This window comes from Fonsecaea erecta (assembly GCF_001651985.1).
Source record: "Fonsecaea erecta strain CBS 125763 chromosome Unknown Scaff10, whole genome shotgun sequence".
Lineage (NCBI taxonomy): Eukaryota > Fungi > Ascomycota > Eurotiomycetes > Chaetothyriales > Herpotrichiellaceae > Fonsecaea > Fonsecaea erecta.
In genome coordinates, this window is record NW_017387253.1 from 771,814 (window position 1) to 786,234 (window position 14,421).

The following is a 14,421-nucleotide window of genomic DNA, read 5'->3' on the forward strand; positions in this document are numbered from 1 at the left end:
ACGGTGCCTATTCAGATACAGCTCCTCATTCCTACAGAAACATGAATGCTGCTTGTGCACGGAAAATATGATGATCCAAGGTCGAGGCGCGGACGTGGAGCCGGCCTGGCTTCACCGCAGCCCGCGTTGAAATCGCACTTGCTTTGTTTATATGGTTGCGGCTGCCACAGCAACCACCCTAGCCTGGGTCTTATCACGTGTACCGCGTAAACGATCATAATTCCTTGTCCACATGGAAGTGGAAATGGGAAATTAAACGTGCAAGAGGGTTCCAGCATACCTCGTACCACTCTACCCTTAACAATTAGATCACATACCAATCCCCCCCGTCCCGCCGTTATACCAATACCCTTGCCACCAATCTGGTCGTGTCCTTGCTCATGCTATTCATACATTGTCTTATTATTCCATCCAAGTGATTAGAAGTTCCAATGACAGTGGTTGTCTTCTGCTTCCAACTCTTCTTTGGATGATACCCAACGAGGAAAGGACATAGAGGGTACATGACAAAATCAATGCGCCAGACTAATGTAATCATTGTACAATACTCTGCCGCCAGCGATCAATTTGCGCTCGCTGTTTGGGATCCAAAGGTGGGCCCATCATTGGGTCTGGTATATATGGCTGGCTGCCATACGCGTAGGGATATGTCTGTTGCATGTAGGTGGGCAACGGGGCACCGAATCCTCCATTCACGTATCCAACGTTGTTCGGGTGCCCATAAGACCCAATAAAGGCCATGTTTTGTTGAGGGTAAGCCCAATTGGGATTTGGCATCGAGGTGTATACCTGGTTCGAATTGCTCCTAGGCAACCCTGGTTTTGACGGCGCACCCACTGGATGAGCTTGGAGTAAATTGGCCAGACTATGCATGGGTTTGACTTGTTGACTGGCCTGCGGGTTGGCAGATGCTTCCTCCTTCAACCTCTTTCGCCTCTGTGCCAATGTCTCCTCTGCATCCGGTGTCTTCGATGGTGTGGGTGCGTTTTTCGTAGGGTTGAGGCCTAGTTGAGAGGTCAACTCTTCCGTAAATTGGCCTCCAGTCCCCTTTTCCTTCTCCAGCTTCATTCTTGCCGCTCTCTGGGCCAGTGTCTCCTCCTCATCTTCTGTTAGGGGCTCTTGAGCAAGGCCCGGTACATCTTCAATGAAAGGCGGCCGACTCTCCTCCTCGGCCTGTCCCTTAGCCTCAAACTTTGCATTTTGGAGCGGCCCGCCTTGCAGTCTCGCTCGTCGTTGACTCAGAGGCTCGTTGTCCTCCAACTCCCGCTTCTCTAGGAGGCCAATTGGTCTATTAGCATTTGCATGCTCGACTCTATCCTTTTCCGGGAATAGTATACCGAGGGGCACATCTTCATCGTCGAAATTTTGTTTATTCGCTTCGTCGCGGTCCTCCCAAGCCAAAGTGACATGTTTGGTCTTACGGGCTCTCTGTTGAAGCTGAGTAACAGCGTCCAGCTCAAGCAGAGTCGAGTGCATGCCATTCGGGAAGGCGTCTGCCGCAGTACGATTGCGTAATTTCTGTTGTTCCTTACGCATTTGTAACTCGGCAAGGAGAGTCGTGGGCGCAGTCGAAAACCCTGGCGGGGCGACAATCTTGTCCTCCTCCTCGTCGGGTATCTCGTCGGCATCCGGTGCTATGGACTCCGCCGCCGCTCGATCCAGTTCATCGCCACTGGCTTGGTCTTCAGCATCCAGATTTTGAGAACCTCTTGATTTTGAGCGCAGCAAACCCGAATTGGACAGGGCAGTGCTCGATCGTCTCGTCTTGAGCATCGTACTGATAGAACTTCGACGTTTCTTCGTCTTTCCTTCGGCCAATTGCATACTCTTTCGAGGAGAGGCGTCGGGACCATACACTTCCTTTCCCAGATGGCCGGCAATAGGATGGTCAGTGAATGCAGAGACAGGAGCGTGTGCAGCAGCGTCCAAGATGCTGTCCAACGTCTGGACAGCTGAGCCATTCTTGAGTTGTAAGTCTTGAGTGACACTGGGCTGTTCGAAGAAAGCGCTGGCTCGCAACTGGGGTGGTAATTTGAGTCCATTGTTTTGACCTTGCAATTTGGCGGTGTCTTCCTCTCTAAGCCAAACAGCCGACTGGCGCACATCGTCCGGAATGCCACTGAGTGCTTGGAGTCGACGTTTGTCTCGTTCGCTGATGTTGAATTTGGAAAGTCTTTGGGGCAGGTTCAACATGACTGGAACTGGCGCGGGATAGTAGATCATTCGCTCTCCTGGTTGGGGTTCTTTGTATGCTTTCGAGTCCCTTGCGAGCGGAGGGTGATTGAGAGATATACGTCGTGATATAGATGCAGCGGATTCGTGGGACCCCGGGGCGCCGTAATGCACCCCATCGAAGTCGTTGAAGGCAGCCTGCGCTTGGTGATAGGTGTCGTTGGAAGCCGATGTGGTCGGCCTCTCCTCCTGCACCGACCCGTCGGACGCTCGACGCAAGGGATTCGGCGCAACTTCGTCTTCGGGGTAAATGGAGATAGAGGCACGACGATCCGGGCTCAAATCCAGCGGCCGGCCTTCCAAGGGCGGCAGAGCATGGCTGCGACGACTGCCCTTGGAGGAGTGACGTTCAACGTGCTGCTGCTGTGGATAGGGTCCAGAGCGAATTGAACCAGTCGGAGATGTTATCTGATATCCTGAGGGAGAGTATCCCCCCAACCTGGCCGTTTGATTCACGCCAATGATTGAATTAGACCATGAACCTGTCGAGTATTGTCTCTGGACCGCGGGCCGAAGGACGTTGTCCAGAGTCGCGGGCGCCGAGGACTGCCGCTCCAAGCGTTTTTGATCTTGCTTCATTTTGTTGAGGCCATCTTCCAGGCTCGAGGTCATGCTCAGCCGCTCGGCGCTCTCTTCCAGACGTTCCACATTTTTGACCAACGCCCCTTGCAGCGACTGCAAATCTGGGGTCGGGTGGTTCAAGGGCAGGTGACGGCTGATTGAGGCTGTCCTGATTGGAGGATCTTCTTTCTGGAATGCGGATGTGTCCTGTGCGGAAGGCAGACCGTCCATCCTCGATCGCGGTACGACAGGTTCTGGATATCTGGGCATAGGCTCCTCGTAGTCGTCCTCTTCCACCATCTGGTACGACTGCGAGGAAGACAGCGACTTAAGAAGAGGCCCCACGCCTACGGAACTTGGTCCCGCCTGCGAGAGGACCGAAAGATCGCCATCTCGGGAGAATTGGTCGAACAGTGGCAGGGACAACGGTGGACTCGAGATTTCCGGAAGGATTGGAGAGCGGGTAGGTGAGTAGGAGGAATGTGGATGATGAACGGCGTCAGCAGCTGCGGTCTCGCGATATACGGCTTCATGCTCAGCCTGGGCGACCGAGGCATACGCCATTTGATGGAGCTGACGAGCGGTGCAGGACGCAGGAGTTGGAGTTGGAGCAAGATCACGGGTGTGAGATGGAAGAGGCTGTGGTGGTGTCTAGTGTCGGACCCTTACACGTGTGAGGGCAAATAGACCCTGCAGGTCATCTTCAGGATCATGATTCGGTAGAGATGGATGTGGTCTGGTCAGTCGACGGGCTGTGATGTCCTCGAGCCGTCTGTAGTGAAGACGAAGACAAGACACGGGGAAGCAAGACGGAGACAGCACTATGATAACTGTGCGCCGACCACATCTGGACGGAGACCTTGTACATAGGAGGGCGCAGTTGAGCCTTTCGCCGGATAAGCATAGACTGGGGGCCCCGATAAAAGTGGGTGTTCCGGGCAAGGCAGGCCACGGCTGGCTAAGATTAGGGCACAGCTAGGACCCATTCGGGGGCGTCTGTTTAACTACAACTTGACGCTTGGTGGCCGATTGAGACCACCGCACTACGTCTCAGCAGGGTTGCCCAAAGCCAAGGGTTCCTCGACACTCCACGGAGGGTTTCTCGTGGAAGCAGCCACGGCGTCTCATCGTCCTCCTCATTGCCATATCAGTCTTTCAACAAGCTTTCTGCACTCCTTTCAATAGTCCTTTGCCCCCTTTGCACGCAGAAAGGTGCATGAACATTTCGAGTCGATCGGCAACATCTTTTCTCCTGTCTTGTGCCGGGTTGCCGCATTTCCCCCAGGATACACAAATGTCTGTCAGGTACACCAATCACCGCCAATCAGCCCTCTTTGTCGACCCTTGTCCTGCCCTGATTCCCGAAGTATCCACTCCATCCTCCATGCCTCTTCCAAGAGATTTGAACTAAACCCATATGTCCTACGAGTGCTCTCCTGTTATCTCGAAAAGCCACACATCACCTCAGCGCGTCGATCAAACCATCCTCGAAGGATCTCGTATCTCGCCTCCACCTCGGAGCACCACAAGACGTGGCAGATCACACTCATCGATTCAACAGACCCTTCCGATTCCAGTGGTCGACTCGTTCCCAATGAGATAGTGAGCGGTGCAGGATTTCAGACACGACGAGGATTTAGGACACTACTATTATGGGTTATCCATGCGGATGAAGCTATGTCGAGCTCCTGTCGGCCCTGCAGCCTGCCAGCAAATAATGTACTCGGTACAAGGGGACGGGTTTTGTCGAAATCCACAGCTTACCTCGTACTTATCCAGCCACCTGTTCAAACCAGGCCGAAGATGAACAATGTTCTGAAACTTGAGTAAGAGGAGATCTCAATGCCGCAGAAAATCTAGTTGCTTGTCTTATCTACATGATCAACAGGCATCCATCTCTGCTGGTAACTATCGCAAGCCTCGCCATGTCATTCATCTCGCTTCTTATCGGTCTCCGGTCTGCCACAGCGGATAATAGTGTTGATATCTAGGCAGCCAACCTCCTCTTGTTCATTCTGTTCGGAGCATGCTCGACGGAGTTCTTATCCGCCTTGTTCTCCCATCTGGGGTGAAATATGCGACTTATCGAATGCAGGATTATTGTGGACTCGAGGCACAGGCACAGGCACAGAAACAAACAGCAGGGGCAGGGAACGTTCAGATAGCAACGGCGGGCCCTGGTCCTAGCTTTGCGCACAGACGCTGGGAAAAGCCCCGATATTAAACTTAGAGCAGAGAGGAATCCAGATACCAAGCTGCTTCAGACAATACTTCGTGTGATGCGGCACTTGCGCAAGGGTCTCCATTGGCCTCCCAGCTTGCTACTGCGATGCTGGAGCTCAAACGCGTTTCCCGAGTTGAGATACAAGCGGTGTGTTATCGACACTCCAACAGCTGAGGAAGACACAAGCAGCATTTTCGGGCCCTAATCTGATACGATGGCAGCCTAGCTCTTTTATGCTTGTCCTGATACGGCTACTACAGGTAGACGGATGGCGATGCCAACTATGTAAAACCTTCCAAAGAGCGTTTCCCCAATCTGACACTCTCATCCATTGCAGGCACGGATTTCGGGACTGTGGGATACGACCAGCCTCGGAATGAGAGCTACGAGTAGAAACACGCCAATATCGGGAGTCGAGGCTCAGTTACCAGGACGAAGCAACCACGAAGGATCTGGAGATACTCCATGCCGTTATTATATCTGACCCATGGCCCCAGCGCGATGGCGTTAGGATCGAGCTCCACCCACGCCCACACTCTGAGACGACTAACTGGTTATGTTCCTGAGGAGAGGTTCGTTCGATCTGCTATTTTTAATCTTCGGGGTGGCATGTCCCGCACTCACCCCATCAGCCAGCCTCTTCACTTCGCTCGACAGAGAAACAAGGCGTTGCTTTGGGTTGCTTCCAGGCGAGGTAAGGGTGGCTGCGAGACTTTAACGCGTCAGGCAAAGTCTGATGCCACTAGGGCCGATAGTCCAGTGATAGTGGGCGGGAGTTTACTGCCAGAGCCAACGACCGCCCGAGCTTTGACATCAAGGTTATATGCTTTGTTGAAAGGTTTCGATGACAGTTGCTATCAGAGGATTGATTGCGAGGCAGAATCTTGAACAAGGCTCCTCGGCAAACACCCTCAATGAACATATTGGAAATGGTGGCTGCACGAATTCAGCCGTCCACAGCCGAGCGAGGGTGGCAGACGTTCCGTCGCGACTTGGGACACGACTCATGAAGCATTTCAGAAATCTCGATGCAGCTCTCGAAGTAGGTTGTACTGGCTTCTTACCCGTCTGGGTACCTTTTCTCTTTTCTCTCCTTGATCTGATATACATCATCCTCTTCTACGTGGCCGATCAATGTCACTTCAGCCCACCTTAATCGATCCAAGCATTCCAGGAAGAAAATTTCGCTTTGGATGCAGGTAATGTGGTTGACTACCTTCACAGCCCCCAAGTTTCATGGATTCGAACTGGGGTTGGCTGACTGGGTTCAAACATCTCTCGTCGCCACGGACCACAAATACGGATCATTCTCCATTGGGAAGAATCAACTGCGAAGCGGCCACAGGGACTTCAATGGAGACGCGTGTATGCAATGTCCGACGCGAGGAGATTTGAGAACGAGTACCGAGTACGAGGTACTTTGTACTACTCCGTCGAGTCCTCCAAATAGTATTACTCAGGAGTAAGAGCTCATACTCCGTCCACACAATCTCGCAAACAATCACAGACGCCACAAAACGATGGCACGAGATTGGCTCCTCGCACAAATAACGGGCCAGAACGTGGAAGCCACCAGCCACCACAAGCCACCGGGATGCGCACGACGCACCTTCGCGACTTGTGATCCGTCGACACTATAGTATGTATTATCGAACGCCCTGTGCTCGGTGGTAGTCCTGCATCTCCATCTCCTCGGGGACGGAACTAAAGGCTCCCCGTGTGCCGTTGTTGTTCCTCACTCTCTCATCCTCTCATCCTCATGGCTGGCACGGCTGGGTACCAAGGTAACACTTTTCGTTCCATCGCTCGAATGTCCGACCAACCGACCGGCCGACGTCATCAGGGCCAAGTCGACATACTGTAACCAAAAGTTTCGGCCTCCGAACATCCATCCCATACTGTGTACCAAGTATTACTTACATATTAATCGACCTATCCCGGTGACTAAGAGGATTACCTAGGTTGGATGAGTTACACGGTGAGCTCCTGCTGACTCGCAGGCAGGTCGCAGGTGGGCATGGCATGGGCAACGAACACGCCCAGGAACTAATTCATACCCCATTATCGATATTAATATTACAATGCTGCGGGCTCCGGATCCTAATACAGTAGGATGCAATGTATGTATGTATCAATGCGGGACGAGAAACCTAGTGACTGCTATTTGTAGCTAGCTATGCATGCGCGCGCGCGTGTGTGTGTGTTTGTGTGTGTGTATCCATGTACCTCGCGAGCACTGTTTTTTATGAATGATTGAGTGAGAAGAACGATAACAATACCTTCTTCTTCCTTGCAAGGATTCTTCATCCATTCATTCATTCCTGGCTTGGGGTTTATTTATGTAATATAAGCCATACCGAGTCTCGGGAGGAGGAGAGAAACTGTCCTATGTATAAGTGTGACGTGACGTGATACCACAGTATCACCGCACAGCGGCCAAGGAGGACCTGTAGAGATAGATATCCGCTTCCTACGTTATGTGTACGAGGAATAGAAATAGAGGGAGGCACACACACACACACACACACACACACACACACACACAGGTAGAGAGAGAGAGAGAGAGAAGAGGGGGGAGCGGGGAGGGGCTAGTCCTTCAAGCAGGGACACTGTGTATATACGTGTTAGACGGCTTCACGAGTAAGGAACCGAGAATAGAAATGCATTTCGTAATTGGAAATCCATTCTGCGCCAGCCCATTTCAATCTGGCTCTGGCTCTGGTTCTGGTATCTTTGCATCGTTCCCTCATCACATCATAAACCGAGTAATGACACTTCGGTCGTCCCGTGTTCCTCTTTCCTGAGCGGGTCAACATCGCCCTGTGCGTCCCCAACACTAACCGGTACAGCACAGTACAGTCTTGCTGCCCGAGAATCGCCCTATCGTCGCGCCATCATCCCATCCCGAATCAATCAAACCTTCTCGCTCGCGACCGCCTTGTCGTCCTCGCTGGAATCTCTGTGCTCCACCGGAACCTGGTGGTGCCTCAGATCCATGTGGGTAACCTCGGCCATGTCCTCGTCGTCCTCCACGTCCAAACTCCTGCCTCGCCTCTCTGGTCCGATCAAGGTCAGCAGAATGACATAGGCGTAAACCGCACCCATAAAGATGCAGATGACCTTGCCGTAGTTGTATCGTTTGACGGCTTTCCCTTCCTTGTTGATGAGAGGCGCGAGGGGATACCGTTCGCCGATGGTGGACTCGATCGTGGAAGAGGCCGACGAGGCCAAGTTGCCGAGTTGGTACGAAGTACCCACGACAAACGTCCGCAGCGAACCGGGAGAAAGCTCCATCAGGTGAATCGGAATGACACCCCATGCGCCCTGGACACAGAACTGCTCAAAGAACGCCGCCGCAATGACGGCCTTGGAGGTGACAAAGGTGTAGGGATACAACAACGCCCCACCAACGATCGAAATGAAAATAATGCTGAAGCGACGGCCGAAGATCTGCGAGCAGTACCCGATGACGGTGCCGCCGGTCATGGCGCCCAAATTGGCTACAACCTGCGTGACTGTGACGGCGTCGGCGGAGAATTTGAATTGGTTGGTCAACATTGTTGGATACAAGTCCTGGGCTAGTTCTTTGGTCAGCATTTCGAATTCTTTGTGGCGCGGAGGCAGTGACCAGAAACTCTAGAGAGAAACGACTGGGGGGAGCTTTCCGGGACAAACTTACAGCCATGGCTCATAAAGTTAAAACCCGCCATCAAAAGAACCAAGTAGATGAGAAGCATCCAGTGTCTCTTCAACGCGACTCTTCCCTCGGAGATAAAAGTGCCCGCCAAAGTTCCTTGCTGCGCACGAATAGCCTGGCGAGCGCGGAAAGTATTGGTCTCGGGGAGACACAGACGGAACAAAATGATCAGCACTGGCGGGCAGGCGCCAAACCAGAAGAGCGGCCTCCAACCGTGCGAGGTTGTGTTGACCAGGGCACGAGCAAATGCCGTGGCAAGCAGATACCCAAATGCGTAGCCTTGTTGCAGCATTCCGGAAATGATACCACGGGCCTCTGGGGGGCAATCTTCCAGTGCGGTCGCTGCTGCGTTACCATACAAGCCGCCCATGGCAATGCCAAAGAGGGCGCGCACGGCGAGAAATTGGCCGTAGGTCTGGGTAAAGCCGGTGCCGAGTTCGAGGGCAATGAAGAGGATATTGTTGACAATGAAGGGCCTTTTCGAGTCAGCTTAGAAGTTCAATAGACGCATTGAACCGGACTAAGACATACCACTTCCGTCCATATCGGTCAGACGCGATACCGAAAATGGTTGATCCCACCGAACGGAACATGAGCACCAGAGTGATGCCCCACGTGATATCCGTGTTGCTCTTGTTGAATGTCTCGGCCAGGTCAGACACGGTCAACGACACGGTGAAGAAGTCAAAGGCATCCCACGACCAGCCAAAGAACGCCACGAGGAAGAAAAGCCATTGTTGGGTGTTGAGCATGGCCAGCAGCGTGAATGGATTCGGTGCCTTTGCCATGGGAGGCTTGAGGGTGCTGATTCTGGTCGCCGCATATTTGCCTGGAGACATGTGCGTGCTGTCGAGCTCGTCTTCGTCGACGTAGTGACGATTCGCGGGCACAGTCTCCTTGGTGGGAGAGTGGACGTGAGCCATGTTGACGGGGTCTGTCTGGCTGAAGTCACACGTCTACAAAGTCTTGTGTAGCCTCACGTTCCACAGAGAGGCGGGTCAGGCTTGGGGAAAGAGGCACAGCGCATTCACCGGAGGGCGCGATCGACCCTTTTTATCTTCTTGCCCCCAAGGGCAAATGAGCGGGTGGTCATGAGGCCCTGCAAGGGATGCTGGTCAACTCGGTCCCATTTTTCACCTGGCAGCTCTCTCGTGGTTGCACGCGAGCAGGGAAACGGCAATTGATCGGCACAGACCCGACCTTTGCAAAGATAAGTGGTGTGTGGTAACACGGCAAACGGATTGCAGGTGATGGCATCTATGTGGTTGGTGGGAATACTGGAGCATTCCTTCGTGGGGAAGGGAATCAGGCTCGCAGCTGGTCTGACTGGACCCTCTGGCTGTCCAAATTGCGGGGGATCTGGGAGCGAGCAACGAATAAGACGAAGCTGGAGGAGAGGCTGCTGGCGCTAGAGCGTCAATCACAGATGCGAGAGCGTCACATCGCTCGGCCTTCGACCGGCGCAGGTCGGGCATGGCTATCCCATCGACAGGGGGATGCACGACTGCAGGCAGTCATGACGGCTGCTGGCTCCTAGGGTTCACCCTTTTGGTGCCACTATTTCTCGATTCTAGTCTCTTGATAGCCCAACGGCGAGGATAGATCGGAAAGCCTGACGCAAGGGATGAGACGGCTCGACGGGAGGAGATGGAAGGCTTCGGACTGTGTTCTCTGGACATTCCACGAGATTACTGCTTTGGGTTTCCGTGAGGGCTCCGGATAGTGTGCAGGACACTGGAATGGTGAACGGTAATGGTGTCTTCGTGGAATGTCGGGAGGAAGTCATGTCCTTGCAGACCAAATGGTGGGCTGACTAGATACCGGGCGCAGCTTGGCGTTACGTGGGTGGCGGACTCAACGGGCGACAACTGTCCCAGGCCAAGCCTATAGCCAGGCCTCATCAGGCCCGGAAATTGCTGGGGGCGTTGCTTAGAGTTGCTTGGACGATTAGGGAGGGCTGGGCACTTGGAAGCCGGGAAACAGGTGCCGGGAAAAAGCTTAAGACAGCTCTACCTCGCTAAGAGCAGCACCTACGGTAAGTGCTAGTATACTGGCTGGCCCCCCAAAGACCGAACGGCTCACGTATCGAATCATATCGACGACGCCGTGACTTTTAGCCGACCACTTTGCTGCCACTTCAACTCCCTCTGACCACACTTCATTGATAGTCCAAACACCGACAACGTCCCCCATTGTACGCCATCCCGTTTGCTGTGAACAGGTGCTCTCTCTCATGATGCTCCTCCGCCACCCGTATGATGCCGTTGCCACCACCACCACCACATCCTCCTCCTCGCTCTGCCTTCATTTCTCTCCCGTTATTTCTTCTCGTGTATAGCAGGCAAACCCACTTGCTCCAGCTAATCTGGACCTCGACCTTCGCGGCCAGGTCAGGATAAACTTCGTTCCGGACTCTCTCTCGCACATTCGTGAGGGTTGCCATACTGTTGTAGAGCTCGTCGGCCAGCGTGCTCGCAAGGAAATGGAGTTCGCTCGGTGTTGAGCCTTGATAGGTACGGACGGCTGGGTGTGCTTTTAGAAAGAGTGCCCTTGTTCGCGCCATCAACCGCTCAAATGTAAGTACTGCCGTCCCAAGATACTCTCTTTCCCCGACATTGTAAGTGCGGACGGCCAGGATGGTCACCAAGAGCTCAGCGTCGGTCTTGAACAACGCCCCCTGGAGTCGACCGTCGCGTTCCACCATCCGACAGACATCGACGATTTCCTCTTTGGTCATCTGGAGAGAGTCGCGGATCTTGTGCAGCCTGCGAACGGCCTCCTCTGAGTTGAGTTTGGTGCGGACGCGAAATGCTGGGGGTGCTATTTTTGGAGTCGCGGGCCAGAGCCACCGTCTGAGAAACTGAGAATCCATGGTGAGGAACAAGGCTTTGTGGTTCTTCTTCCCTTGGCACAAACAAAGGCTCTTCCTGTGAAGCACAGAAGCTTCTCTGCTTCTTCAGTCGCGGTGGGGTGGGCGCGACAGAGAGGACAGGTCCGGCAAGACAGGCGCGGCGCGACAAACTTCTTGGATATATCGATCGCTCTGACTGGAGATGTGCCTGGTCTTGTTCTGTTGTCACTAGGGTCTAAGTACTCTCGGAGGATGAGGTCCTCCTCTCACACAACTTTCACATTTACTTGACGGAAGATTCACTTCACAGTCCTCCCACTAGCACTCGCTAGGTCGACTTACAGAGCTGTCGCTCCCGCTGTTCCATGGGTACCTATAGCTTAATTCTCCTGGACCGGCAGAATCTCTGGCCCATCACCAGAATGTCACACTTGGCGCACGTACCGTGGTGGAAAAGGAGGTCCTCATGTGAAAGACAGCCATATAATCGCTCAACGCTTCTTCTACTCTGCTCGCATCTCTTCCGTCTTCACCATCTCATTCACCATATCACCAGTGCTGTCTTGACACCCCAACTTCACACTTGCAGAACCATCTCACCAAGTCATGTCTTCATCCTCTTCTCCCATCCCACAGATCTGGCGGAACACATCTCCGTCAGGAGCCCTCCAGCGCAGGCGAGGTTTCACCTCTACAACCAACATGTCACCAATTGCCGCTGGAGAGCCCTCGAGCTTCAACCAAGGGGGAACGGTGGTGCCCATCTCAGCGGCCGCCCTGGGTAACTTCCCGGTCAACGGGCAAGGTTCTCGCTTTGTGGAGGACCTCGCCGCCGCGAGTCCTGCTGCTGCTGGGGCCGGCATCACCATCATCGAGACTCCCTCTCCAAGGCCAGCAGGACGACAATCATCACGATCACGGCCGCCGAGCCCATATATCCTCCGGCCCCCGACTCCCATGGGCACGTCTCGGGAGAAGCCCGATGCCAAGTCGTGGAGGGCGATGGACATGGGCCTGCTGGAGGCCTCGCGCGCGTGCCGGGGCTGGCTCCAAGCATTTGGCAACCTCCGACGGGAGTACGAGTCGGTGTTCGCGGCGCTGTTCGGCGGCAAGCTGCGGGAGCGCCGCCTCTCGCTCTTCAGCTTCAAGTACCGCCGCTTCGTGGGCACGATCGCCGCCGTCGAGCGCATCCTCGACAGCCTGGCCTCCCTGCTCCTGGCGGCCGACTACTACGACCACGAGGCGCTCGTGGAGCTCATCGACGCCTTCGCCGCCTGGATCGTCGAGGCCGACTCCTGCTTCAACGCCATGACCCGCGACAACAGCCCCCTCGACCTGGCCGACTCCCAGGATTGCGCCGGCCGCAAGATTCTCATGGTCGGCATGGCGCCCGAGCTAGCCCGTCTGACCCTGCAGCTGAGCACCCGGGCACAAAAGCCTCTGCGGAGGTTTCGTGCCCTGGTCAAGTCGTATACCTAGGTCCATGGATAGATGCATTGCTGTTGTTGTGGTGGTGGTGGTGGCGACGGTGTGCCCTCTTGGAGGCCACTGGAGCAACGAGATGGTCGACTTAGACAAATGCCTTATGATGACGATGATGATGTGGATGTGAGACAACAAGCGAAGTGGCAGTATATGTAGCGAGAGTCTTTTTGGGGGGGGGGGGGAGAGGGGAAGGGGGGCACCTCTCTGTCCAAATCAAACAACCATAGTTTGATAATTACTCCCTGTTGTGAGCCTACCCTTTAGCAGGGGGAACGGGAGGGGAAGGCAGCTCATGCATTAGAATATGTACGCTGTCTGTATCTATTCCATCTGCCAATACGTACATTTCACCTCGTACGTACATACATACATACATACATCCATGGAACACATCCATAACACACACTAGTTACATACACACATAATTGTACAAAAGTCTTTTCTAGGCTTACTTACTTCGTCGTCATCCCGTCCCCGTCCCTGTCCCATCTATGACTATCAGCCTATGTATGTATGTATGTACAGTAAATTCGAAAAAAAAAGGGAAAAAAAAAAGGGGTTTAGTCAGTCAGTTAGCCAGCCAGCGAGGCCGATCCTTAGCTCTTCCCTCCCCTTACGGCGCTGCTGTTTGTCTGTCTATCTATACTCGATTTGAATCTACCCAGCACGTCTTAGAGATTGTCTCTCTCTCTCTCGCTCTCCACATCTCGTCTCGTCTCGTCTCTCCACTTCGTCCTGTTGCCAGCCAGCCAGCCAGCCAGCCAGCCAGCCGCGTCGAGTGGGTCGGTCGATCTCTATTTCTTTCTCACCGAATGAAGTACATAAATCACTGCAGGGGATGGGGGATGAGAGATGGGATGAGATAAGATATAGACACTTCGTGGGAACTGACTTTTAGCCGGCCGGCCGTGGGATTGTCGACAGGTTGTTGAGAAAGGGAGGTAGACCTCAATCCCTACTACATGCCATGCCGTAATCGTTTCTGCAGGAGAATGCGCATATGTGTGTGTGTGTGTGTGTGTGTGGGAGTGTTGAGTATGATGATGTTCGCGGACTCAGCTGAATGCGTCTGAAAGGGCCGAGCGAGTGACAGTGAAGGCGAGAGAGCAATCGGTCGGTGGGTAAATCTGGATCTGTGATGTGAGGCTTCTTCTTTCCTGGTGGTTGCTTTCGAAGTCTCTTCTCTCATGCAATGTATCTGGTTGACATCACGTTTGTCGACTACTCCTCCTTGTTGTAGAGTTGTTGTCACTCCCTCTCTGCTTCCCCCAATACGCATGCAACAACGACCTCAGTCAATGTCATTCATCCTTGACCTAAAATCGTGCGATATTCGCTTGCAGTTCCCCGCCCTTCGCTATGCAGAACTTT

The 14,421-nt window shown here is 53.7% G+C and overlaps 4 protein-coding genes across 4 annotated transcripts; 1 reads left to right on the forward strand and 3 right to left on the reverse strand.

The window, feature by feature from the left end:
• Window positions 1-534: 534 nt before the first annotated feature.
• Window positions 535-3,357, reverse strand: AYL99_09993 (hypothetical protein; the record flags this gene model as incomplete). Its single annotated transcript, XM_018841499.1, has 1 exon — window positions 535-3,357. The coding sequence occupies one exon, from the start codon at window positions 3,355-3,357 to the stop codon at window positions 535-537; it is 2,823 nt and encodes a 940-aa protein (XP_018689208.1).
• A 4,573-nt stretch (window positions 3,358-7,930) lies between these two features.
• On the reverse strand, window positions 7,931-9,637 carry AYL99_09994 (hypothetical protein; the record flags this gene model as incomplete). The annotated part of the gene is made up of 3 exons (XM_018841500.1): window positions 7,931-8,595; window positions 8,697-9,190; window positions 9,246-9,637. The coding sequence occupies 3 exons, from the start codon at window positions 9,635-9,637 to the stop codon at window positions 7,931-7,933; spliced, it is 1,551 nt and encodes a 516-aa protein (XP_018689209.1).
• Window positions 9,638-10,872: 1,235 nt separating this feature from the next.
• On the reverse strand, window positions 10,873-11,586 carry AYL99_09995 (hypothetical protein; the record flags this gene model as incomplete). The annotated part of the gene is made up of 1 exon (XM_018841501.1): window positions 10,873-11,586. One exon carries the CDS (start codon window positions 11,584-11,586, stop codon window positions 10,873-10,875), a length of 714 nt encoding a protein of 237 aa, XP_018689210.1.
• Window positions 11,587-12,267: 681 nt separating this feature from the next.
• On the forward strand, window positions 12,268-13,044 carry AYL99_09996 (hypothetical protein; the record flags this gene model as incomplete). The annotated part of the gene is made up of 1 exon (XM_018841502.1): window positions 12,268-13,044. One exon carries the CDS (start codon window positions 12,268-12,270, stop codon window positions 13,042-13,044), a length of 777 nt encoding a protein of 258 aa, XP_018689211.1.
• Window positions 13,045-14,421: the final 1,377 nt, after the last annotated feature.